Source organism: Megalops cyprinoides, chromosome 16, assembly GCF_013368585.1.
Source record: "Megalops cyprinoides isolate fMegCyp1 chromosome 16, fMegCyp1.pri, whole genome shotgun sequence".
NCBI classification, from domain to species: Eukaryota; Metazoa; Chordata; class Actinopteri; order Elopiformes; family Megalopidae; genus Megalops; species Megalops cyprinoides.
Genome location: NC_050598.1, coordinates 20,293,203 through 20,317,312, shown reverse-complemented (window position 1 = coordinate 20,317,312; position 24,110 = coordinate 20,293,203). Strand labels below are relative to the sequence as shown.

General features: G+C 38.5%; 1 protein-coding gene across 1 annotated transcript; it reads right to left on the bottom strand.

Moving 5' to 3' along the window:
• Window positions 1-638: 638 nt before the first annotated feature.
• Window positions 639-7,472, bottom strand: gm2a (GM2 ganglioside activator). The gene is made up of 4 exons (XM_036548095.1): window positions 7,147-7,472; window positions 6,829-6,981; window positions 4,884-5,066; window positions 639-3,952 (listed from the first exon to the last, which is right to left on the bottom strand). Exons 1-4 carry the CDS (start codon window positions 7,255-7,257, stop codon window positions 3,797-3,799), a joined length of 603 nt encoding a protein of 200 aa, XP_036403988.1. The 5' UTR covers window positions 7,258-7,472; the 3' UTR covers window positions 639-3,796.
• Between the last annotated feature and the right edge of the window lie 16,638 nt (window positions 7,473-24,110).

Below are 24,110 nucleotides of genomic sequence, written 5' to 3'. Positions count from 1 at the left end.
ACTAACAGGAATCATATGTGTTTCAGTGGTGGATGTCCCTGGACCACCGGCTGCCATCTTGTAGCACTCAAGGTGCAGATGGGTAGAGTAGCACACAGAATCATAGGTCTTTTATAACTTTTGCTCCCTTTATACACCAAGCCCACACCCAAACCTTGTTTTCTCATGGCAGTGCAAAGCTGATTAGACACAAGTAAAGTTGCTTATCACAAATTCACCCCAGTCAAAGAAACAATTGTGTTTATTTTATCACATACCACATACCTGAAGTGTACCATTTCTCCAATTTGACATGCATAACAAATATCTGCTGCGGCCAACAACTGGTTTTACCCTTATTTTTCTATTTTTTGCGGAAGTGAAGAAAGCCATATGTAGCATCACATCCTGGGTTTGGTGAGTGCTACACTTTGTGAGTTTAGGGGAAATACATGGAAAAGAAATGGAAGGTAAAAACCTACTATTAAAGATGAACATTTTTTCAAATCTAGAACATACAAAAATGGCATAAAGCATATATAAAATCAAAGGGACTTTTGAACCATTTATTACATCCAGTGAGACAAAAAAACAAAAATATACAGCAGTTAAACAATGTCACAATGATATCAGTAAACATACTGCAGACATAATCAAGAGCTGGATCCAAGACTATAAACCAGTGGCAATCCTAAAATACCCAAGAAACAAAACACAGTGTTCTCTTGTCTAGCTCATGTGACAGATTATACAGAAACAGGCCTGTAATATCAGTCTGCCAAGACCCTAAAACCGATTTTACAACACGGTTGTGCAAGTCATCTGATACAGGAGTGTAACAAGCTCTGCACAACAGAACACCGTCACAGAAATCACCTGATACAGTACATGTGCAAGCTTTGTCATAAATCAGACAAACACTATGAAAAGCTAGAATTTTTCAAAATGGATTTTTTCACAATACATGTCTGGTGGATGATACATTGATTGAGCTTATCCTATAAATATACACACTTAGTCCTGGCTACTGATAATTAAAATCCAGCACTGAAATATTAATGTAGCATCATTAAGAAAATTGGCGATACTGCACATTTAGTTTGAACATCCCCTCTTCTGTTGATAGATATGCACAGAACACTGCCCAGTTAAAAAATAACAAAATCTTCACATTACTGCTGACATGCAGATGTGACATTTAAAAGGCTTGTCTCTGTTGTTCATTAGGTGATGTTTTCTTGAGAACATCAATTCCACTAAAGCATGAGATGTACAGCAAGCACCACATCACAGGGTGTCTACCCTTTACCGACATTCTGGGGAATTACATGCAGAACCGAAAATTCCTTTCCCTGCTGAGAGATCTGCAGATTTTGAAATGTGTCTATGGCCAAAACAGGCTGGGCAGTGGTTATGGGCCAAAGCAGGCAAATTTCTGAGAGATACAGCAACTGAACTGGAAGTGAATGTCTAAATCCTAGGGGAGGTCACTGCTGCTGTACCTTTGAGTAGGACATCGTCCTTAATATTCTACAATGAAAGACAGATATGTTTCCTATATTAGTACATAAGTAAATAAGGGGTAGTGTCAAAGGCATAAGTCACCAGAACTAAGATCATGTCCTGAGTTGTCCATGTTCACTACAATGTTGAGGAATCTGTTTTTTTCTATTAAATTAGGAAAAGTAACTTGAACGTCAACTTATGCATGTACTGATTTTTTTTTTTTTTGCAAAGAAAACCTTATTTAGACTTTGTGTGTGATAGACCCCTCTTAAGGCTGTCTGACCCCATGTGATTAAATGTTGATATTGCCTAAACCTGGATCAGTCTCCTGTTGCACCAACACAATTATCTGGTCCATTGAACACTTTCCAGGGAAAAGATAATACTGGAGTGACCCAAAAAATAAGCCCCAAAGGTCATATTCTGCAGCAGTTCTGTCTGGTTGCAAGCCAGCATTTCAGTAAGAGCTTTTGACTAAATGTATGTGCTTTGGCTTATGACAAGCTTCTTGAACTAAAGTGGCAAAACTATCATCTGGCATTTGATCCATGGCTCTGCGCAGTCTAAAACAAGGGAGGTATTGTAACATAGCACTAATGCTAAAACGAGATAACTGATTCCAGTGAATACTAACACAAACAGGGCAACACTTTCATTACATTAAGCCTGATGCGGTTAACTACGTATATGAGAAAGTCAAACTCAATCAAGCTGGCCAATCACAGCCCATTCTCCAACTGCTTTGTACTGGAACCAAGCTTGCAGGACCTGGTAAAGCTCTTCCTGCTTTTATGCTGCATTTTACACAGAAAATAGTGACAATCAACCCTGAAATTCTGGCGCTGTGGTTGTAAAGCCAAGGGCAGGATTAGCAAACTGTGCCAATTCAGTCAGCGCCAAACCTGTCAGACAGACAAAATGGTTGTGGTAGGATGATGTTGATACTCACTAATGCGTAGCTGGCAAATTTCTGCTCAGAAAAGGATATAATGTTGTCCAAGTGTAGCTATTTTTTATCTTTTGGAGTTTTTATCTTTACAATGTCATTCATGAAACAAAAGCTAGAGTCCTCTAAAAACGTCTGTCTCTGATATTATTAATCACTCCTACAATTCAAATTCATGACTGGTGTTATAGCCTGGGTGCTGCATTAGAAGACCAAGCCTGGTCTGCTAGACCTGTAAAGTCTCCTGGAAGGCATGTCTGATTCCATCAATGATAACTTAATACTTCTGGTGATTTATTAAGAAGATAAAACATTGGTACAAAATGAGCAGTACAAATAAAAATGACATCAAATTAAACATTCAATGAAGAAAGAAATAAAACTCATTTGATAGGTTAAAGATTTCAGCTCCTTGAATTAAATGATCATTACTGTGAGAAATGGAGATTCCAAATCTCCAGGAAGTTACATATGATTAACAGATACTGTACAAACACAGTTAGTAAAAACTGCAGAAAAGTGAAGCTACATAGTGGTTTAGGCACATATATGGCTACAATCTCAGATTAATTCATTAAATATTAGCATTCTGAAATACACCTCCATCAAATAATATAAGCAATCCCTGTCAGGCAGCATCCATCTGCAGCAGAACATGGCAACAGAGAAGAAAATCATACATATGGCAACATGCGACATTTCATATTTGTAGCTTCATATTTTAAACTATTTAGAGCAACCCCTGACCATACAGCCTTTATGACTAATTTCCAAGACTAATATACATGTTATAAATGATTAAAAGTGCAATTTCATATAGAATCTGCTATTCAAAATAAAACTAATGCCTTACTGCCACCCACTATCCCTTCCCCCATTCAAGTCAAGAAAATTAAGGAAAATGTAACAGAAACGCATCAGAATACCCTTTTCTGCCCCTTGTATGCATTAAGTTTCACACACCAGCTTCTACAGTACATTAAAAGGAATATATACCACATTCCCTAAAAAATAAAGTGAACACAATTTTTCATTTGCATCATCATTATTATGCCCTTTGTTAAAAAAAAGAAAAAAAAAACATGATTGTTCTTAAGACACATCTAACTACAGTTTAAGCAAAAGGAAATGCACCATTTTTGCAAAATGGTGATGACAATGACCTCAAATTTATGCTAGGCCATTGTCATCTGATAATGTACTTCATATTAAAAACAATGTTTAGTTAACTATTGTTTAGTTGTTGAATGACTCAACAACTATCGTAATTGTTATTTGGTCAATTCTTTCCAGTAGTGGAACAAGGAAATATAAAAGGTCATATCCCAGAAGAATGCTCCTGGATGTGGCTGTGTCATCTGGGTTTTACGTTGAGTGGAGTGCAAAGGACACTTTGAGGCAGCCCAGCTCCTGCCCCTTGTTACCCAATATACCCTCCACTTTGTACTTCCCATTGGTTAGCCAAAATGGCAAGTCCACGTCAGGAATGTGGAACTCAGACGGAGGCAGTGAGTACTCTCCCTAAGGAAAGAACAGAGATAGGGTCACATTTGGGTAATCAGGCTGAGCAGAGTAACTCTCCTTCTCATTCAACCTCTATTCACTTATTTCACAAACCAATAACTTGTCAGATAACCTATTTTTCCACTATTTCTAAAGGTCTCTGGGGTTTACACAGACAACCAACGATACCATCATCCATAAACAGGTGCAACTCTTTAAAAAGACTGACTACTGAACCGCGCAAATATAGGTGGAGCGGGTGAGATGATTTGGAGCTGAACCGCCCCACATCTGCTTACTATCGTAGGTTGTGAAAGACAACATCACGCGCCACATTCCATCTGACCACACTGAAAGCATGCATGCAAGAGATATCAGATGTTTGTAAGCACCACCTCCTCTGTCATATGACGTATATCATATGACATATGCCACAGGACTATGAACACATTTTGGGCAAGTGCAAACGCTGGGCCTCAGAGAGTCAAATTAGTGTGCGGGATAAAGAGTAACGGCAAACACTGTACAAGTCACGGTCAAGAGTATCCTGATTAATTTTGTGTCGAAACTGTTATCTAGAGGGCTTGTGGTTTCACAGTTGAACGATAAGAGGAGAAAAAAGAGAAGCATAGGCATGCTTCACAAATTAAAAAAAAGGAAGTGTATCTAAGTACTCTGCTTTCACTGAGCCTGTGAGCATAAGCTTGCTCTGTGCTTGCTGGAGAGTGGCCAGCAACAGCCATACACCAGAGGACACAGGGCATAGCACCAACAACACTCATACTTAAGTGCTTATTTTTCTCCAATTGCAGCTTGCAGCACACGCAGATTGTTTCAGTTGTGTCCTACAGAAGGATCTTTGCCAGTACAGGATTACCCATTTTGAGTGTGTGTGTATTTTTTTTTTAATGCAGCATCTCATTTTGGGCAGGGGGAGAGAGGGACTCACCGCTTTGAAGGGACAGTGACAGGGGATCCCGTAAGTGTGCAGAGGCTCGGGGCAGTCCTGCCCAGGAGGGATCAGTGAGTCCAGCAGCTCACAGGCGTCTGAATAGTCACAGCTCCCAAGCTGTTCCACACATGGCACCTTGACCCAGAATCCAGCCACATCCTTGTCCAAGGTCACATTGAGCTGGGAGAAGAGTCAGCACATTTTTAAGCAGGTAAAAAAAACAATACTCTTTTGGTCCTAGTTGATTTCTTAGAAAAGGCTACTTGCTGGACATTGCACTCTGGAAGTCTGTTGTAAAATGCACATTGTTTTACTGTCTGAAGTGAACTGTTTTACTGTCTGAACATTCCACAAGCTAAATACATTTTGAATGGCTGCAACTATTTTTCTTGTCCTTTCACCTTCTAGTGGTAACGCACTGTTCCTGCTGCTCATTGCTGAAAGAGCTCCCCACTTGAGAGACTGAGCAAGCCAGGGGACCTGGACTGCCTTCTCCAGTTTCAGCAAAAAACATACAGAAACCATAAAATCAAAAATGCCAAGTGAAAACCTGAAGTGCAGAGAAATACTGAAATGGGATGAATTACACCGCAGACATGAACTTTGTGCACTAAAATAATCCACTCCCTAAAATTCTCTCACACAAAAGAACTGCTGTGTAACATAAGGGAATTGAACTTATCCAAGGTGTTGCAGGTGAAAATTACTGTTCTGCCCTTAAGCACAGCAATTACCCTGACCTTAGTCAGTATATATCCTGGCACACAAAGGTATAACATGTATGCGGGCTGCCCTGCATAAGGGTTCCTGTTAAGCACATGCAGGTCAAAGGAGCCTTATGGAGGAAAATACTCAAAACTATTTTTATCACCACAGCCCTCAAACTGTTAACTGAAACGTAAGGAGTAAATTTGTCCTACTGATACCTTTGTGTTTGCCTGTGATTTTACTAATGAAGTGTATTGTTTTGTGAACTTCCTTTTTTCAGCTAATGCTTAATGTTCCATTTCTGCATGAAGTTTTTTTTCCCCAGTGCAAAATGGTTATGATTGGGGGTTATGGTGGCGATTCTGGTGGTTATGACTGGACTGTTTTTAGGCCACTAGCCTCAGTGATCTCATGAGCCTCATGTGAGCTCAGAGTCACCCCCCTCTCCACTGAGTCAGGCTAAAAACTAAAAACACGCACTCATGCACGCACGCACGCACACACACACACACACACACACACACACCAACACTTCAGCACAACCAAATAAAAATCCTCTCCAACGTTCAACTAATTAGGTTGCTTAACAAAAATTGGGTTGCAGAAAATGCTTCCAGACAGCAGTTTCGACACAAAATTAATCAGCATTCTCTTCACCATGACTTCTACTTCTACATTCTCTAGACGGGTTCTATTTAAAAGCATTGTCTGACAAGAGTCTCTTACTCCAAAAGTAAGCAAGATGACTAACATGGATTAATGTGTGTCCCTGTTTAGTAATGAGGCTATGCACTCGAAGCACACTTTTGAAAGGTTTGGACATTTTTTAACCATCATATACACAAAACAATGCCTTAACCCTGGACAGTGTGAGTTATATGTTGAGTTCTCACAACGACACGGTTTTTGTGCAATTTACTTTTAGTCTGATTCCCTTGCAAAGTTAAAACATACGGGCTTCAGACAGAGAAGCCCACAGAAGAGTAAATACAATATCCGACTACCCCCACCTGAAATGGACCCGTAGGTGACTTGAAAAGGAGTATTTGATCATGTGAGACAAATATGCCGTTTAAATATGCGTTGCATTTAAGAAATAGCCTACATTTTGCCAGCATCCACGGACCAAACAGAACATAGACACATCATGTTAAACTCGGTGGAATGGTCGCATGAAGAAACACAGCAGGTTAATTTGATTTCTGAGACTAAAAAAAGCTACAAGTGTACTTACAGAAAGAGGAGCGGCAAGCTCCACAGCCGTAGAGGCTGTAGCGGTGGCATTCAGGTCCCCAGGAACACTTATTGGGTCGGGCGACACCTCAAGAATCTTCGTCACGATCGGGTCGCCAGATTTTCCGCAGTTCTCCCAGGAAAAACCGAGAATCTGTAAACAACTAAATGTCTTAATATAGGTATGTATTTACAAGCAAGTTAAATGAAACTAGTAGTCCTAGAACTACTATTATGGTGTTATATGTATGTATATATACACGCGAAAAAGATTCTAATAAATCATTTACAGTACGAACATTTTTTTATTCGTGCTTACCTTCGCATAAGCCCGTCTTTTGGAAGCAAAATTACATTTTCCTTGTTGCATAAAAATGTTAACGATGAACAACGTTGCGAGAGATGTAATTACATATCTCATTTTGAACATCTGCGATGGACCGAAAGTAGCTAACCTTACAATAGTCCCGCAAAGAACAGCAGTAAAACGATACCCGTTCTGATTAACAATAGAAAAAAAAACGAAAAAAGGAAATATATCCTATTACAAAAGTATAAAACTCAATATATATAACCGAAATTAGTGTATCTGACACCGACGTATCATACGAGCGTCCGAGGTTTCCTCAAAAATGCCATCATTTGTTTTGCAGTTCTATTATGTTTCCCCTGTCTTCCGTATTTATTCAACGGCGTGCAAAGCTAGCGGTTGACAGAGACCTCTAAAGGAGGGAGGACCACACAAAAAGTTGAATCAGTGTTAAGGGTGGAAGTGATTTGTACTTAACCTCATTAGTCTACACAAGTTCAGTTCAGCGCACAATATTGAATTATGCAGAGTATATTTGGTGTTTTGATGTGACTGTAGTTCTAGTCTACAGACTGTTAACATACTGAGGAATGTGAAGTTAAACTCAATGCAGAGTAGATCAGGTAAGATATATTATATTGTATAGCCGTAACTATTATTATTATTATTATTATTATTATTATTATTATTATTACTGAAGTAATAGCAGCACAACAACAGCTGTTAAACTGTAATTTATTTCGGTCCAAACATTTTTGATTAATTTCCAACAAAACATCAATTTAATATTCAGTGGTAAAGACATAACACTGGGAATCATCATTCTCAGAATGTCTCAGTGTTTGTTTGTCACAAAACAATAAGTAGACTGCCCTGCATCACAGAGAATCATCACCTGTGTTTCTAACTACCTCCACCACCACCATCACCACCACCATCATCATCACCATCATCATCACCACCATCATCCCCACCACCACCACCACCACCACCACCACCATCACCATCACCACCATCATCACCACCACCATCATCACCACCATCATCACCACCATCATCACCAGCACCATCATCACCACCACCACCACCATCATCATAACAATCACCACCACCACCACCACCATCATCATCATTTAACAAATATCAATATCCATGCTGTCTCATAGTACAATATGAACACAGAGGTGCAAGAAAAATACATCATCAATATCATGTATCTTAAAAATGTAAATATGTAAAAAAGGTATATTTTCAAAACTAAATCAGAGCCATATGCTTTACAATCATATGTTTTTACAATTATGTAATTTTTACACCATATCAGTAAACTGCTGGTGTTTACATAGGTCCTTTTTTTTTTTACATAGATTTCCAAGATAATCAGGACACCCACCCCCCCACCACTCCCTAGACACGCTTATCTTCATTACCATTTCTGTGGCAAATATTTGCCACAAGGTGGAGTACTTGTATTAAACATCATAATGTCAAACAGCAGGGGACTGATTTGCAGCAACAGCGTAAAGTGTAATATTGAGCCACTAGGGGATTTTTGTTTTTCCACCATATTCTTAAAGGGCCTCTGGAACAGAATTATAACCACAGATAAAACAGTGGATATGACAGTTGTAAATTCCAGTTGTAACTTTCTGTCAAAATTAGTATTTTGGTTAAGTTACAATAAAACAGTAGTTCTACCATGATGTTAATATCCTTTAAGATATTCCACTGGATAAATAATGTGCAGATAAATGAAATACTCCCAAAATGAAATGACATGGAAAGAGGCTACATCTGTCCAAAGGGAAAATGATTAAGGTTAAATATTTCCGTACTGTGATATTACATCTAGCCAGGAAATTACAATTTTGTAAGTTCAATCATCCAGCCCATTTTTCTTTACTGGTGTAAAGGCTTGTTTCTGCATGGCTGTGCCTGATATGCATATACTTGTCAGAGATTTGGCAGGCCTATTGTCTGTTGAAATGAGTAAATGTCCTGTCTGAAAGGTTTTTTTTTTTTTTTTTTTTTGTCCGAAAGAGTGTCGACAACCGATCAGTAACACAGGTGGAGACAATGTCATTTATTGTAAATTATCTGATGTGTAAAACTAAAACACACCTTAATACTCCAAATGTGTCATTCCTTAACACTCCTCATTTATTTAGTTTGATTTTGTGCTTTTAAAATGGAGGGGTGTGTGCAAACAAAAAGCCCGTATTGAAAACACTGATTTATATTTTTGTGATCGAAGAATATGTCATAATTCACACTCATGATCATACTCAAATCAGAAATGCTATTTTACCACTTATTGAATAATAAAAGACAGACAGAGGAAGAGAGAAGAAGAGAGAGACAATAAGACTGCACAGTGTATTCCTACATTTAGGGGTATTGTTTGTTTTCATACATCTACAATGGCATCAGAGCCTTCTATTCTAATTTGACTTTAACTCCCAGGGTGTCGTCCCAGGGTGTCAGCACAAATATTGTATTTGATACCAGACTTCTTTTAGTAAGCCTCATATTTTATGTGCAGACACTTTTGTAATATGTTGTTTTTATTTCATGTGTGTGATTGTGTTTTCTGAGATTGTGGTGTGAATGTATGTTTAAGGTTCATCAATATTACATGTATATCCCCATGGCCTTTTAGCAATTTCTGTATTCTGGACAAATCCGTGATGGAAATGCAACAGAGTTACTTTCCAGAGTGTTTGATTACATTGGTCTTGTGTGGATAATTACGTTGGCCACACCTGTGTTCTGCTTGCCTGGTCTAATCCTAAGCAAATGTTCACCACATTACAATCCACACCTTATACATTCTCTTCTCAGAGTACAAATATTATTAGATAATCTTTTTAGGAATAAACAGATTGGCACAACACACTGTTGCATTTGTAGCATCTTACAACATAACACAAGGCCTAATGAGAATGGCAACCACCATGAGGTGATGGCCTCTTTGCAAACTGTTTTGCATAAGATGCAAAGCAGAGAAACAATTAAATTTATATCTGATCTCTTTTTCCAGAGTTCTAATCCTCAGCCCTAATAAAAATAGAATCATCCCTCATTATTAGCTTGGAACAACAGGCTTTGTTCTTTATGGATACCTTTTATTTGTACTAGCAGCAAGAAGTTATTGTTCTCTCACACACATGACAAAGATACACATTTGTAATGTGGCATGAATAGATAATAGCCAATAATGTACTGGGCACAGTGTGACTGTGGAATCTACGTAGCGTACACACAGGCATGCACACATTTTTTGGATTTACATGTGTGTCAGTGGCTTTAAATCAGTTTATAAATGCAGGAATGTTGTGAGCCCTGAAGCTGAGGAGCCTCATTATCTCATGGGAAAATGTACTGGATCTCAGCACAGAAAACATGTTTATGTCAGTTAATAGGTAACACAAGTAAGCACAGGTAGCTTGATGAATAGAAAATATATGTTTTGTCTAGTGCCATGAGCTGTCCCACCACTAGGAAAAATAATATATTCTTGGGTCCGGACCGATATGTTAGCTGCAGGTGCATTTTCACAAGGACTTTACATGTCATTGAAATTGACTTGGTTTGTCAGATCTCTGAAAAAGAAGTTCAGGACATAATGGCTTTACTTGAGCAGAAATGTCGCAGTTGAAACTGCCAAAGCAAATTATATACCTAAGCTGTTACCCTTGAGGAAATGGCAAAACGACTGCCATTTTCTTTGGGCTTGCAGAAATGATATGTCTTTCTTACAGCCTTGTACACTTAAACGGAACAGAATGCTTACTGATGGAGTGAAGGAGGACATTCACTCACACTTGTTGAATACTCATGACTGGTTTAGGGACCATGGGAAGAAGCAGAATTTGCATTTCATAATTGGTGTTTTAAAATGACCTTTGGAATGGGAACACCTGTGGTATTCTTTAATCCTTACTTCACCTTGCGCTGGAATTCACTCCATGGTGACCCCCTAGCTTGTTAATTATGTATCTGACTAGAGCCATTGGCTCTGCTAAGTCACAGAATTAAGAGACATGAAACATTTTTCTGACTAACAGGTTACAAAAGGCCCTTAGGAACAGATGAAGAAGCTATGTAACAAGACATGGCCTGCATCCTGCACCCCTCTCTCAACTGCGTACGATTTTCTAAAGGAAACAGTAGAGACAGTGTGATAATTAATAGTGAATCGTGACCATTAAGTGTTTATGTCACTGTACTGAATATGGTCATTGACAAAAAAATGCATCCTTGTTCAATGGGAATTCCAGCCTCCAGTTGAATGTAGCACATTCAGAAATCATTAACTGGCTGTTATTGAGGATGAAGGGGGAAAATTATACTAATCATGACTGCAAGAGACAGCAAAATGCAACATAAATACTGTGAATTTTTTCAGCGAAGGCTGCGAGTAGCATTTTCTTGCAAATCTGTATTCCTCAGAACACTTAAAGGTCAGAGTCCTCCTGCGCAAGGTGGCGATTGATAAAGATCAAAGTGTTTGCGCTGTGGGGTGCTGGGGTTCACTGCCAACAGGATCTGTGACAGACCGGGAGGCTTCTGGCCTGCTTGATTGACAGTGCTTGTGAGGTGTCCTGCCAAAGTGTGTTGCTCAAACAGCTTTGATTAGTGGGGCAGCGAGGAAACTTGTGCTGGTGCTACGGTGGCTTGTATGTGTTGTGCAAACAAAATGACTGCTGGGTGCAAACAGTGGTACAGTGCATTATGGTCCGGGGTCAAGCAGCACTCCCTCCAGGAAAGTGGTTAATACAAGGCCAAGTGTGCAGTTTGTTTGTGTAGACCAGGGGCAGGCAACCCCATCCTGCCTGTTCTTCCACAAATGCTTCTGGTCTTACTTCCAAAGCATTCTAGAATGATGACATCACATTGTTCATGAAACTCAGTGCACTAAATTTAAAAGCTATTAAAACTAAAACAGCAACTGTATTTGTATACTAAGGCAAATAAAGTGTAAGGATTAATTCAAGACAACCAACATGTTCATTCAAAAATATATACTTTTATTGTTACTTTTAAAAAAAGTTGGAGAGCATCTATACATTCCAATATCCAATATCCAATTGCCTTATTTGCACATGAGGAAGGAAATGAAGGCTATTGTTAGCTGTATCACAAGGGCAAGAGTCCACTTTTTTCATTTGTTAGTTTTTATTCACAAGATTATGAACTTTATGAATTCAGGTTTATGAATATTTTGCCCAAACATTATAATCAAGCTGCTACCAGAATAAAAAAAAAATAATGAAACAGTGTTTCTAAGCTGTTTTAATACTGAACAATAGCCTTTAATTACTTAATTGGATGACTGTTAGGATAAATTAATGCCAGTGATCATGTGCTCAGTGTTTTGTTGAACTGAAAAAGCAGGATATACGTTGGATTGTAGAACAATGTTGCCCACCCCTGATGTACTGAGGAGGGCTGGATTTAAAAAAAAACAACCTTTAATGTACACTGTACCTCACAGCATTCTTCAGAACCAGTGGAAAACCACCCACATTGCATTGCATCAAATAGTAATAAACCTTACACATAGAATTACTGTATTGGGTTCAGCATTTAATACAGTTTGTGATATACGTCACACATTTAAAAACATTATGGTACAGTACAGTTTTGACCAGAGAACAGACACCCATATTGCACTTATTGTGTGACTTGAGCCACAGAACTGGAACATTGTATTACTTTATTGTATTATGGTAGTATTACTGTATATTTCATTTTGAATGTGAACCCGGCTTGCATATATTTGACTGGTGGTTGTAATGAGTAGAGCCATTCTTTTTTCCCGAGCCAGAGCACAATAGAACCCTCTGTGTCTCAGCCATTTCATGTTTGAGCACAACCAGGACGTGTAGGTGTTATTCAAAACTCCAGGATCTTGGTCTTGCAATCTGTAGGACTAAGTGTTCTATCTCCTGTCCTCTGCCAAGTATTGTCTTGCACGTGTGAACAAAGCTCTCATCACCCTCTGCCGCAGCCATCAAGAGATCCCACACTGCTGTTGGGAGAGGAATGTAGCAGAAAATTAATTTACTCCATATGAAGCCTGGTACACAATCCAGTTTTAAAGCTGTTCGTATAAAATCTAGAATCTGCTCAATATTCACAACATTCCAGAGGTGAGATCTGAGGGCAAATGAGTGACATGAGATATGATCATCTAATAGGCAGAAATGTGATTATAATTGATAGATTTGGTACTGAATGGCTGAAAGCAAGGAATGTGTAGAGCCTGATCAGTTTCTCCTGTTTTTGTACAATTTGAAGATCATTGCAAAATACATTATCTTTCATGTTGGAACATGCACCATGTACTTCCCTTTTTACATGCGCTACACTTGATTGCATGAAGAGAAAGCAAGTAATGCCAATTCTGAAGCACAGATAACATCTGCTTTCAGCTTCACAATGTTTGGATGTTCTTACGGGGAGGCTTCTTTTTTAGTATGGATAATGTCCTTTTGTTTTTGATTAGATGTGCCCCCTGCCATAGAACCAACCTTACCATGATTGTGTATTCAGTAGGAGTAGTTATCTCTCAACACTGTTTCACAGTGATTTATTACATTAGGCAGCAAGCAAACAGGCCAACATCAAAACCACCTCTTTCTGTTCATTAAGTCTCAATGCTTTTAACAAAAGCAAAAAAGAGGAAACAGCACAGTTTACTCCCGCTTGGGTAGCAGAGCCAGTAACAGCTGTTTCTCTTCAGGAGTTCTTGTCAAAACACAACAAAGACTTACTCCTGCCTCATTAGGGATTTTGGCATTGATAAGAAACATTACACGTGAAAGCTGATGACAGAGATGGAACTAGGAAACCTGGGCAGGAACCTGTCACAGCATTACCATATTGTCGCAATAGGTTGGACCGATAATTCAAGAAGCCCCCTATCTGCTGCTAATGGGGCTTGACTAAAGCACACTGCATCCACTTTCTGCCTTGCAAGAACTTCAAAGGAGTTACGCAGACGCACACCATGCCAAGTTGAACAAGATTAGATTTTACTGAGTCAAGAAGCTTCTTCAGTAAAGGGGCATGTACATTACAGGTCAAATGTTTGGACACACCTGATAAAGATGGGAAACATGCATTCAAAGACATTTAGATTTACGGAGTTATGCTTAAATTCTTGAAATTTGTTTCTCAGACAAATATGACTAGTGTAATTGATGCCTATGTATGAATTTCTTTCCAGAAAAATAGTTTAAAAAAAAAACACTTTTTTGCTACTTTGAATCTGAATTGTAAGACAGCTTTGAGTACTGTTTAACACTTTTTTGGTCACTGCATAATTCCATTTTATATCTTTACTATTATTCTAAAATGCAGAATATAGTAAAAATAGAAAATAAAAGCAGTGTCTAAACTTTTGATTGGTTCTGTACATGCATTGAAAATACTTCCTCTTGATACAGAGGCAGTATCTGGACAGCATGAAGTATCTGGACAGCATAACTGAAATAATAATAATAATAAAACCATGATATCATTTCAGCTCAGACTGTGTCTTTCTAAATATCAGCCTTCATATTTTGGACACTGATTACACATTTTTTTCAGTTGGTTTGATTAATATATCATTTCTGACCAAGCGTGATATGCTTAACTGATTTTGACTGTAGCATAGGGGGACAATAGCACCCCCTTAGTCAGAGAGGTGCAAATGGATGCTACTGACTCTTGGTCAGACAGAAAGATGATTGTAAACCTTCATTCACTTACAGCTCCAGCGCAAGCCTAGGCATTTTCTAAAAGACTCCATCCAACGTACTGCTGTCCTGTCCCGCTGATGCTACCTGCAAAGGTCATCTTGAGCAGCAAACGTGTTTGCAGTATTAGAGGGACTGATTCAGGGACAATGCAGAAATACCTTAATTGCTGTTTACCTGTAATCCTGGCAGCGTACGAAAGAGGTAGGGTGACAATACTTTCGCTTGCAGATGTTTCATCTGAAATACAGTAACAGCCGATTGAAAACATGGATTTACCAGTTAATCTCATAATTCATATGCCGGACAATTTGAAGCACATGTACACTCATACAGACATATCCTCAGCCATTTGAAGAGGATGAAAAAAACTACAGACAGCAGAAATTTTTCATCTCTTCTCATTGCCTCTTCACAGCCAAAAACACCCTCCAAAACTAGAGCTATCAAAGTATTAAGAGGGAGTCTTAAACAAAATGCAGAAAAGTAAAAAGAACCTAGAGCACTGAATTTCACTCTCCAGCTGCAGGTTGTATTTACTGAGATGTAGTTTCGCTTTTTGAGAGGGTAAGCATTTTAAACACCAACACTAGCTTGAAGGTGCCCATGCATACATCTACAGCTTTTGAGAGGAAGGAGGGATTAACTATTCTTAGATGAAGCCCTTTGCTGCAGGACATGGAACCATGCAGTCATTTATCAGGCTTTTGCAAGAATTCATCACAGAGATTGCAGTTGTGTTCTGAAATCCAACACTTAAATTGATTGACTGCAAAATCCTCAAAGCTGATGTATTCACCTGTGTAGAAAAAAAATCAATTAATAGATAAAAAATTTGTGAGGCCTCATAAAATAATTTCAGATGTCAAAGGCAGTGGAGGGGATGTAGGGCATTAGATGTTTACCACAATTTTCTTTGTGTTTTTTCTCTTACTCTGACTCAAGCACAAAGGACACTAAGTTGACCTGTGAAGAGTGGACTGTTTCTGCAGGGCTTGCGATTACTCTGGAATTTTAAACTGCATTCACACATTCCTTCCCTTAATGAAACCACAGGTGTCTAAGCGTACTAATTATTAAGAAAAAAATACAGGCAGGTTTGTTACCAGAGGGACTTGTTATTATCTTACAAAACTTTTGCATTCTTGATTTACTGAATGTACACATTTTATGATGTAGCATTCATTTGATTTGTACTTTGTGTTGAATACCCAGGGGTATTTCATAAGGCTATAAAGGCTCTGGGGTACTGAAAAGCTACAAATCCATTAACCTCCTCTCATATTCTGTCAACATTTGTTTCTATTTTCATGTCAGTGATTAATAGACATAAGTGGATTTCAGTTTTGTCAAGAATATTTAATGAGAAACCTCACCATTGTGTCACTGTAACTGGGGTATTTGCGGATACCTTTTTTTTTTAAAGATGAAACTAAACGTTTAAACCCTCATACTTTCTGTGCACTTTCACTTCCATGTCAGGCGTGGCCTCCAGCCATGTTGAGCAATAGGATAGGAGTCTCTTGTCAAATGCATCTGCCTAGACATACTGAAACTTGTAGGGGCAAATTCAGTGGGGGTGGACAGTGGTAGATCATGTTATAAGAGTTGCTCAGTATATACAGTTTTTTTTGGTATGCTGTTGCTTGTATTGTCTTGCTCTTAGTGTTAACGGCCTCTTCTCTGAGGAAGTGGCTGACAAAACGTTTTCAGAGAGCAGTTGACCAACATGGATGGCATGCTTGCCAGTGTCTGCATTCCATAAAATGTTGTCTTTATGTGACTTATGAACCTATGTGACCCCACCCTCTCTCTGTCCACAACTTATCAGAGCCTGGGTAAATATACACTGACATATATGCATGGAAAACACATTGAGAACTCTCATGTGCAAATATTTTACTCTTATCACATTGGGGATGGCTACAAAAACAAAAATAAACTATTGTGAGTATATATAACTATTTGTGAGTATTTTCCTGGCAATCAGTTATATATGAACTTTCATTCATATTTATGGCAAATAAAATGAAGAGAATAAGAAGTAAAAATGACAATGCCCACGGGCCATGCATGTACACTGTCTGGCAGTGTTAATAAATGATGTGGGTGCTATTAGTTTTATACCCAAATGTACAGAGTGCATCATCTCTGTGTAATGTATGATTCATGATGTGTCTTTGGACCTTGGTTTCCTTTGCATCTTAGCTGATTGCTTTATATTAAGAGTGACTAAAAAAACTCCTTATACATCTGTCAAGACATACTGAATTATACTCTTAAAAGCAAGATGATATATCTGCTGTCAGGTCTCCCATATATTTTTGTCAGGACCATTACTCTGTTGTCTTGCATGGAGGTCATGGCCACCAGCAGCTTTGAGAGGCAGGATGTGGGCACTAGCCCTGCTGTCTATGGTCTGTCTTATCTGTCTTGTGTTGGGAGTGTTGCTGTAACAAAGACCCACTTTTTGGTGCTATCTGTGACACCACATGCTCTCGTGGCCCTGACGTAGCTTCATCCAAAAAGGCACAAGGACTCAAAATCTTATCTAACCCCTCTGCAGCTGACTGCCTGCCTGAACAATACATTTCTTCAGTATATGCAATCATTTCAAAACAAAGTTCATACATTTCGAGGCTAAAGCTGAGTGTATCTAATCAATATTTTATCATTTTTGGTGAAGACTGTGTTTTTTTTTTTTTTTTTTTGTGAAGGAGACCAATGAGATGAAATAGTGAAAACTACAACAAAGTGATGTGGGTTTATACTCGCAGCACTGCATTTGAAACCAAAGGTCTTTTGGTTCAAAACCAAGTTATTATGTTCCTGCTTACTTCAGTAGGGCACCATATGAAAAAAGATAATGTGTTTACTGTTGATGACTTTTAAACAGATTTCCTAAAACTACGACTAAACAGATTGTCCATAAATTATACTGTCAAACTATGGTGTTACTCAGTGACAAATCACTATCGCTGGCTGCAAGACCTGGCTTTCCATGCCAAACACTCTATAGGTACTTTTGTTTTTTTCTGGCTTAAGGCAACTCTGCCAGAACATTATTCAAGGACATTACCTAGGTAGCTAGCTCCACATTTTTCAGGGAGCTACCTAGTTAAATGGGGAAGCATATGGCAGGCTCTGCACACTAATAGGAGTAACACTTCAGAGTTAAAGCTGACAACCAAATGTCATAGACCAGTCTCCCAGCAGGTAGCTAGAAACTTCCACATAATTTCCTCTCTTGTGCTGTTGAAGGGAGATGAAGGAAATATTTCTTTGCAGGACACAGAATTATTCCAGCCATTCTGAAAAGAGCTGTAGACAACCACAAATAACCATACGCTACTCGCTGTTATCATTGCTTTCAGCCGGCAAGCTGTGCAGTACCAGTGGTTAGCTGAGTAATGGAATACAACACAAGGGCAGTGCATTTGCTGCCTTCACCAAGCACAGAGTGCAAACACTAAGCGTAGTAATTTACAGTGTGGCTCCATCAGTTACCTCTTGCCAAACCAGTTTTCAAGACCAGCAACAAAACAAAGCATGAGGCAATAATATTTATCTATAAAGGTGAAAATAGCCCTTTTAACCTATGATAAGTTCAGCAGACATGGAGTCAGTCAAGTTTAAGAAGTTTCTCTCCACCCCTTCAGAGATAAGTTTAACCTTTAAAGTCTTTTAAACTCTGTAAGGGGAAATTTTTCGATGTTGTGGTCTTCGCTGGATGTGGCCGTAGACGTAAATGTTTTTCCACCACAAGGCCTAAATTCAATTTAAGAACAACATGCTATGTCTATAAAGATGGAGAATGAATTTAAGATTTTTTTTGTAATGTGTAAGTATCACTTTTCAAATATAAAAGAAAGCGGGGGAAATTTAATGAAAGCACAAAAACAAGTAAAAGTTCCAGCAAAAAAAAAAGTCAGCTTCACAATTTGGAAAGGTAAATGCTGAGTGAAGATGCTGGAGCAGGAGTATCGGCATATTACAGATGGCAGCATTTGAAGTGGCTCAGGTCTTGCATGCCATGGAGAGACTGCCGGGCACATGTGGAGTCAGTGCCAGCACTTGGGTGAAATGCAGGAAAGATTCATTTGAATGGGTGTTGGCAAGACCGTTTAAATAGCTGGCAGATCAAAGCATTCAGACTGGGACAATGGTTCAACACTGAATTGAAGGCTGATACCTTAGATGATTGCTGGAATACTTTACACACTAGAAGGCATTACACTGCAGACAGATCCCACCAGGAAGGACGATTCAAACAGAGAAATGTGCACTAAAAGAGGGTTTTGAATGCAAAATGCATCATGAAGGACTATGCCAGTTTAATCCACTTTGCTATGCTCCATGGTATAGGAGAAATAGCATTATTCCTTGGAACACTAGTTGGTTTTGTCTCTATATTTTAAGATGCCTGTGGGGATTGGCATACTATCAGAAACAGATTACACAGAGGATGCTAAATATGCTACAGTGGTGCATAACAATCTCTGTACCTCTGCAAAAATAATTAACAGGTTCTCAAAGTGAGTAGACAAGCAAGCAGACAAAAAACAAAACCAAACTGAGTGGGCTTCTCAATTATCTTTCACTCAACTGAGAGAATTTACAAAACTTCCTAAAAAGGCAACTCCCTCTTGCTTGCATTCTATAATGTCATATCTATAACCATGTGCTGTTCTATAGTTGTTCTGTACTACAAAATGCAGTTTTTCTTCTTTTTGTAATTTCTACAGTCAGACAGCAGTGAATTTCGATCAGACAATTTACACAATGGAACAGGGTTTCTAAATAAATGCACATTTAAACCAAAACATGGACTATACTTTCAGGATTCAGCTTTCACCTTTTTTACAAAGAGAAAAATAATGTTTTCTTTTCTTCAAAATAAGGTGACACATGAACAAATTAGTAGCGAGTAACTACTGACTAGCCATTGGAGTCTTACAAAGAATTTTGTCATCTTAATATGCTACACAAGGACAGAAAACCCTGTATAACCCTGAATATATTCTGAACTTCAAATTTTTCACAAGTAAGACATCTCACAAAAGTCTTGGAACATGTTTTTTGGGGAATAGCTGGATATAGTCATCAGCTAATGGCTAATTTATAGTGCTACACTACACTATGGCTCTGAGCCTTTCATGTGTGTGTGTATGTGTGTGTGTGTGTGTGTGTGTGGGGGGGGGGGGGGGGGGGTGCTGCGTTCACACTTTCTGGGAGCTGTGTGTCAGGCTTAGCGGGTCTGCTGGGATTTTGATTAAGCTTCCTGATCCCACTGGGCCGGGCCGAGTCCCTACCCCGTTACCACCCACCCGTCTCCATCTGCCTCCGCCCCTCCACACGACACCCTCTACTCCTGGGCCGGTACCCCTCGCACACCCACCCCCCTATAGTGGCCGATGCCAGCCGGCTCGATGCGAAGGAAGCGTGTGATATTAATATGACGCGATGGTGGATGTCCTCTCTCCTCCGGCACCTGTGGGCTCTAATGATTGCTGACGTGCGGCTTTTTTTGGCGGATCTGCCCCACCGCGTAACAGTGGAAACCCGCAACACGTTTCAGGCAAAAAAATGAAACAAATATGCATCCTGTCTCTTGACCAATTTGTCATTATTTTCCAAAAGTGGAGCCTCCTGCACCAGATTTGTGGAAGGCAGAGTTTGTTGATAGTTAAACGACATTGTACAATGGAGAGTAAATGCACCAAAAGGTAGCTCGATTTAAGTAAGAAGAGTGTACAAAGCTGCCTTTGTGCTTGGAGGGACAGTGGGTATGCTCCTGTTTTCCTCACACAGCACTGCCAGATAAGTGCAGGTTTAAGTGTAATGTTTATGCAACACAGTGGAAAGCCTGAAAAGTATATTTCGTAAGAGAAGTATCCAATCGTGATGACTGATGGCACAAGAAGGGATCACAGCAGGATTATAAACTTCTGCCCTGAATTAGGTTCTGGATCATAGCTGTAATAGAGTCATGGTTTGCCACAATGAGGTTAATAAAAATGCTGTATTTATGGTATACTGAACTAAATATAAGACGCTGACTAGTCCTAGTGTGTGAATATAGTCTATTGTTCTTTGTTAACACCTTATGGCCCAGTTTTTTTTGTACATGCTTTTGTAAACATAGCATTGCTTTTGGCAATTTGCTTTATTTATGTATACATCTAGATAATATACCATGATTCCTGACTCATTGTGTGTGACGTCAAAAATGTTTAACATTTACACTGATTATTCCACTTTGAGAGCTCTTACAACAACAATAGACAGACACTCATGCTTTCAGTGCAAAATTTATTATCCTGGATGTAATCTTGCTCCACTTTTCAGAGGGAAAATACATACAATTCATTTCACAATGAAAAAAAAAGCGCAATTGATTTTCTCTTGCCCATTTTCTTTCAAAATGTTTTGCTCTTTGAAAATTGCTGTTCCTTCAGAAAACAGACTTTGAGCAGGAGGCTCAGAAAGTGAACTAGTATAGTTCACCATATGGTGTAAACTCATTCTTTTTTGCTCCAAGATTATCATCTCTCTTTGCTAATTTTTTACATAGCCTCCAAAATTTTATTTTATATATTGTTTGCACTACAAAGAATTATGTTTTATATATATATATATATATATATATATATATATATATATATATATATATATATATATATACACACATATATATATAACATAATCCTTTGTAGTGCAAACAATATATAAAATATATATATATATACATGTATATATATATATATGAAAGCTGCAGTGGATAAAATAATTTGCATGGAAAGAATGAATTTCTGGAAAAGGATTAGGGTTAATGTATCTCGTACAAACATACATGATCAAAATGGAAGCAAATGGTGATAAACAGAATTTGTATTTCCAAAAAACCGTCTTGCACAAAGCATTCACACATAAAATATAAATACATGAAAATGTGAAACTATTTGTTTTTGTTTGAAGGCCACAGCACACAGCTGTGAAATCTTGTTGAAGATTACTGTTGTGCTTTCTATCAATTTCTTACCATGCATCTACCCTGCTGACAAGTATACCTTTATGTCATGTGTCATGGACTTGTAACTGAAAGGTTGCCAGTTTCATTCCCCAATGCGGTGCAGCTGCTGTAATCAAACATGTCATCATTCAAACAAACAACTTAGGCTTGTATTTTTCTTTGGAATTACTGCAGTCTATCTATCTATCTATCTATCTATCTATCTATAATATATTTAGATTCAAACAGGTGTTCTCCACTTTTATGTCATTTTCCCATGGCTATTACAGTCATTTAGCACCCAATCCTATCCAGAGCAACTCACATTAGTTTATACAGCTGGCTGTTAACTGAGGCAATTCTAGGTTAAGTACCTTTCCCAAGTGTAAAACAGCAGTGCCCCAGCAGGGAGTTTGATCCAGCAACCTTTTTAGGTTATGAGTCCTGCTTCTTACCACTACTGCTGCTACAACATCAGACTGCTGCCATAATACATAATGTTATTAGCAGGAGGTTACATTTCTGAAAACAGCATAGAAATAAAAAAAAAAAAATCACAGATAAACAAGATAAAAATTTGCAAAAAGTTGAATACTCATATTATATTAAACATTGTATGACTATATCATAAGACATGTACACATGTAAAGCAGAGTATAATTATTCAGTATGGTGATGCACACTGTGTGAAGGATTGGGAATGACATGGAGAACAGCAAGAAGCAAATCAGTGCCGTCAGACCAGTGTTTAATTACAGGGCGAGCGAGACAGCGCACACAAAGAATAAAACGCATAAATCTCCTTTAGTCTGCCCTCGTGGGCTTAATGAAACAACTAGGCAGCAAACTTCCAACTTCTTTGGAGCCCTCACGGTGCCTTTCTGCAAACTGTTCACTTGATTCTAGAAGTGCAAGCGCAGAGAGGGCTGTAGTGCTGCGAGGCGAATAGGGACACAGCATTGAAGTGTGTCAATCCACGCTTTTAAAAGACAAGACCCAAATATAGTTTGTCTGCACAGGAGCCTGGTCCTAAACCTCCCCCAAGATTCTGGTCTTATCAGTGGTACAGGTTATTTCCTACTTTTGTGCAAATTCGGAGTCTGAGCTACCGTCGTTATACAGTTGTATTATTTGTGTATCTGTTCCAAGCCTATAGACCTCCAATTACCCCAATTCCAATTTAATACACAAGTTGCATTATTGGACACAAATGCAGTAACATTATCAAGACAGATGTTGAAATCTTACAAATGTTTCTTGATGTCATATCTTGGGCTTTCCCATCAGTTTATTCGTCCGTGACTATAGATGTACTCTCAGATGTTTTAATCAGTTCTTTTAATTTGTTGTCATGCATGTCAGGAGATGCCTGCAGAAGATAATTCTGTCAATGGTGCTGATTGCCTGACTGTTGTTTATATGCATGTTCCAAAATTAGCACAATTTGGGATAGTCACTTTTTTAAGAGGAGTCAAAGTTTCCACTGGGATAAAATTTCATTGGCCACAACAGCCATGACATATAAGGCTAAAATTTATATAATTTTCATAGGTAAGCAATTTGTTTCATCAGCTAAATTGACATGCTCTACAATGAATATTTCAGGCAGGCTATGTATGGACATTACGATCATTGAATTTCACAATGGGTTCTGAGCAACAGCGTACAGCTCAGTACTGTTGTGAAATGCATAAAACTGTAATTCAGCAAAAAACAACTAAAACTAAGCTATTAATTTAGTTTAGCTTTTTAGCATACAATCAATGCTTGAATATTTACAAGGTTTTAAAAAGAAATGCATTTGGAATTATAAAATTAGGCCTACAGCATTTGTGCTCTTGTCCGTCTGATAGCAGTCACCTTAGCAAATGTTCCTTGCTATGCAATGTTGTATGTATTGAATCTATCATAAGCTCTTTGACATAGAGTCATGCAAGGCTGTTGTAAGGTGATAAAGTTCTCCATACTCTTGCACTGTTTTTGTAATCTGTTGGATCGCGTCGTGGACTATTCTCAATAATAATAATAAACATTAATTATATATTTAGTCTTTGATTTCTTTGATGTACTTAAGCTTTGAAGTGTCCCTTACGGCAAGTTCTGTTCTGTTACTGTAAATGGTTGCTGTGACATAATCAACCAAAGGTTGAGCTTGAATACAAGAAATCATTCAAGGTGCAGAGCAACCCCGATAGCATTCTCTGTAAATCACG

Coding starts and splice junctions, on each gene's coding strand:
- gm2a (XM_036548095.1), bottom strand. CDS start 7,257: ATGTTCAAAATGAGATATGTAATTACATCTCTCGCAACGTTGTTCATC. Junction 6,982..7,146: donor AAAGACGGGCTTATGCGAAG/GTAAGCACGAAT, acceptor AGTTGTTTACAG/ATTCTCGGTTTTTCCTGGGA. Junction 3,953..4,883: donor GTCACTGTCCCTTCAAAGCG/GTGAGTCCCTCT, acceptor TTCTTTCCTTAG/GGAGAGTACTCACTGCCTCC.